The sequence below is a fragment of the Opisthorchis viverrini genome, assembly GCF_000715545.1.
Source record: "Opisthorchis viverrini unplaced genomic scaffold opera_v5_81, whole genome shotgun sequence".
Taxonomy (NCBI): domain Eukaryota; kingdom Metazoa; phylum Platyhelminthes; class Trematoda; order Opisthorchiida; family Opisthorchiidae; genus Opisthorchis; species Opisthorchis viverrini.
The window spans coordinates 1,089,094-1,092,573 of record NW_008751736.1 but is presented as its reverse complement, the minus strand read 5'-3'; the positions used below and the strand labels follow the sequence as shown (position 1 = coordinate 1,092,573).

Sequence of the window (3,480 nt, the reverse complement as noted above, 5' to 3'; positions counted from 1 at the left end):
ACTGACTTTTCACCGCTGACCCAACTAACATACGTGGAAGGAAAATTCTCAAGCTCAGAGCGCACAATTTTTAGTGATTTCGGGTGGTTGCTGCATGGAATAACCTTCCTCTGACGGTTGCCCACCCTCTATCCAGAACTCAAATGAAAGCATTATTAGACACTTTTTATGCTAGTCTTCGCACTGACAAACTTACCGTTCTGCGCTGAAAACTTAAAGAGCAGTGCTATACTCTTTTCTCGCTCGTGTCTTTCAGGTGAACGGCAACTGCTGAACGAAAAGAACAAAACTGACCCGGGAAACTTGGGCAAAAGCCTCGATCCTGTGTATCAATCCGTGGATCCGTGGTTCTGATTCCGACTGCCCACATCGATTCACACATTACCGCAGCACACTCGCACACTACCAGCGGAACAGGTTCAGGATTTATCACAACCACAAAGGGCCACTGAAACCCTTTATTTGTTTTACGACGTCAAGTGTGTCAGTGGTAATAAACTGCTGGTTGTCGCGCTGCTTACGCGTTTGCTCCTAATTTTTTGCGTAGGCTTTGGCGTCATTCCCACTTTAATGATCGGTAAGCTGGAATGCTCAAGAAAAGGTTTTCAGCCAAAGCCCTTTTTAAGGAAAAAGTCACAGGTAAAATAAACGACGCACGAACGTGACAGACGGATAATAAGAAGGTTACTGTCTTAGGAAAATGCCTGTGTTATGGGATGGCTTTTTGCCTGGAGAAATATGGACAACGATGAGCAAGATTGTGTATTCAGACTCATGAGCTACACGGGTGCTTGTCTCTGGCACATAAGGGAGACGGGAACGAAGTCAATGATGGACTGGCTGTTGACTATATTTAGTTCGCAATTTATAGACCGCACGCACCACTTATACAACTTGCTAGTAGGTTCCTATAGGTCACTTTGTCTACGGACCATATAAGTGTAGTGGTTGTTCTAACCTCTTGCAGGTGAAGGAACTCGCGTCCTGTAAACAATGCGTTCAGAGTAATGTGAGGAATTCTGGGTTGGAAAACTCACTTGGAACCGATACTCGAGTGTCAATTTTGTCCACAAAATTACTTTGTTGGGCTGTCGCAATATGGTTTCTCTGTTGCGAGCAATTTACAGTGTAATAAATGCACTGTGCAATGGGGAATGATTGGGCGAATGCTACCACAGGCCTCAGAAAATTGTTCGTCAACCCCCGCAGCAAACCTGGTAGAGAGGCGGAGCAGATGGACACACATATTTTATCCATACCAGTCATCAACACCGAACCACTTACCTTATGGTTCAACTGGATGATGTTATGGTTTGAAGATATACACGCATTTGCCTCAAAAAATAGTGTGGTTGAACGGCATGGGGTTGTGGGGGAGTGGCCCTGGAGACCCAAAAATGCCTTCGGTGGGCGAAGCTACCACGGATAACAACAGCCCACCTAACCGTGAAACAGGAGTGGCTAAGCCATTCGGCTGAACAATAGCAAGGACAATTCAGTTGGACAGTTGAAGTTGCCCAACTGGATTCTCGACTCCCAACTCAGTCTCAGACACTGAAATTGGAACCTTCGACGGTTTTGGAGATAAGCTGTCTTTCAAGCGTCACAGGGCTGCCGGTTTGGATGAACTCTTACTCGCTCTGTTCAAAGATAAAGTTAAGGTCCACAGTTGTTGTTTGTCTAACTTATTCGCCCCTATCTGAAAAAGGAACGTTCCAACTATGTGGCTGTGTCAACAGTTGTGCCGATTTCCAAAAGAGGGTGCTCACAGAGAGTGTGGCATTCATAGAGAGTTTAGACCGTCCAGATTCTTCGTCGCTTACATTATCTCGTCTTATGTAGGTGCATGCAGACAGTACTCGAGATTAGCAATCGGAGTTCCGACCAGGAAGGGACTGTGTGAGCCCCACCTTCGAGGCGGGCGTATAAGCGCCTCAAAATATTGATGTTCCTTAACTTCAAGAGCGTTCGATTTTGTCGACCGGTTGGTACATCTCAGTATAGTTTCGCAGCAGGTTTTGCTCCAACAGTCTAAATTTGTACCGCAGCGAAGCATCGGAGTTGAACACTAATGTCCTGCTGTCGGTGACGGGTAATTTCTCCATTGATAAGGTAATGAAGCGAATACTGGAAAATCTCCGGAACACCAGTGTTTGGATTCCTCCGGGCGAGAACTTTGTCAACTTTGAATTCGCAGGCATCAGCTGTGATGGTAGTATGACAGACGAAGTGAGTGCACAAATCTTGAAGGCCACGGTCGTCCTTGCCAATTTGCGCCACATGTATAAAAACGGTATCTCACTAGGTCTAAAAGGACGCGCATATCACATCACATTATGGGCTTTATTGTTGCAGGGCTGCAACACTTGGCCATTTCGAATGGAGAATCTTAAACAGCCATGCAGGTCTGTCACCATCGATATCTCAAAGCTATGACTGGAACTGGTGAGTGCGCGAGGCGATGGTCAGGAGGCCGATCTTTGTTGGAGCACATTGTCCTTCACTGCAAGGTAAGGTGGGTAGACTGTGTGAAGCATGCCGAGATGAGCGCTGTCTTCTGTGCCCAATTTTGAGTGTCGGAAACCTACAGGACAGAAGGGAATAAAAGTTGTTGCGAAAAGTTAGTATAGTCGCTGCTCTTAGCCTTCCATGGTGGGGTTCACGTGATTCTCCCTGTGCTTGACTGGAGATACTGAGTGGCATGGTGACTAACCGATGTCAATAACGTTCAGTTTCTCTCTAGCTTGCCTGGCTGGGCGTTGGAAGCTTAGGCACCACGGATGTTTGTGTTAGGCTAGTCATAGTTTTCTCTCCCCATCCCATTTCTGTCTTCCTGTTATAAAGCTCTATTCAACTAAATTGATGTGGTTGTACGGCAGTGAAGCGCCAGTGTTTTAATCTAGTGTTGATTTCACTGATGATGATGATGATGGCGATGATAGTGATCTTGTGTGACCCGCCCGGGCCTGGAAGAATGTAGGGTTTTGTTTCGGGATCTTGACCGTGGCTTTGGGCCCATAAGTATAGCCCTCAGGGCAGCGAGTATTAGGATTTACCTCAGAAACCCGCTTAGGAGCTCGAGATTGACATGAAGGTTCGTGATTCGAATCCCGACCTGGACATCTCAACTGCTCCTGTCGAGGTTTGGACAACCTAGTAGCATCCCAGCCCTCATGCTTCCTTGTAGTGTATGTGTGTAGGGTGTTACATTAGGGCGACAATGATTTTTACCCTTCCTAGATTTAGTGGTTCATTTGTCTGAATTGCTCGGGTTTGGCCTAGACCAAGGACAGCACTTAAGGCATAAATGTCTCAATCCTAATACTGATGCGCTTAGCAGGTTTGCTTGGAGCCTCATCGGTCATCATCAAAGACAGCAGCATCAGTGTTAACACTGATGCTTCACTGCCGTACAACCATAAGGTTTGTCTAGTTATATATATATATATATATATATATATATATAATTATATTAAAAGC

At 45.9% G+C, this 3,480-nt stretch overlaps 2 protein-coding genes across 2 annotated transcripts in view; one reads left to right on the top strand and one right to left on the bottom strand.

Annotated features, from left to right (window-relative positions):
* Positions 1–2,115: 2,115 nt before the first annotated feature.
* Positions 2,116–3,480, top strand: part of T265_04706 (hypothetical protein) — a gene marked incomplete at both ends in the record, with an annotated part of 78,602 nt that continues 77,237 nt past the window's right edge. The window contains one exon of the mRNA XM_009169510.1: positions 2,116–2,229. Within this exon, the coding sequence (XP_009167774.1) occupies positions 2,116–2,229 (114 nt within the window). The remainder of the gene's footprint in view (positions 2,230–3,480) is intronic.
* Positions 2,466–3,480, bottom strand: part of T265_04707 (hypothetical protein) — a gene marked incomplete at both ends in the record, with an annotated part of 16,841 nt that continues 15,826 nt past the window's right edge. The window contains one exon of the mRNA XM_009169511.1: positions 2,466–2,584. Coding sequence (XP_009167775.1) covers positions 2,466–2,584 — 119 coding nt within the window. The remainder of the gene's footprint in view (positions 2,585–3,480) is intronic.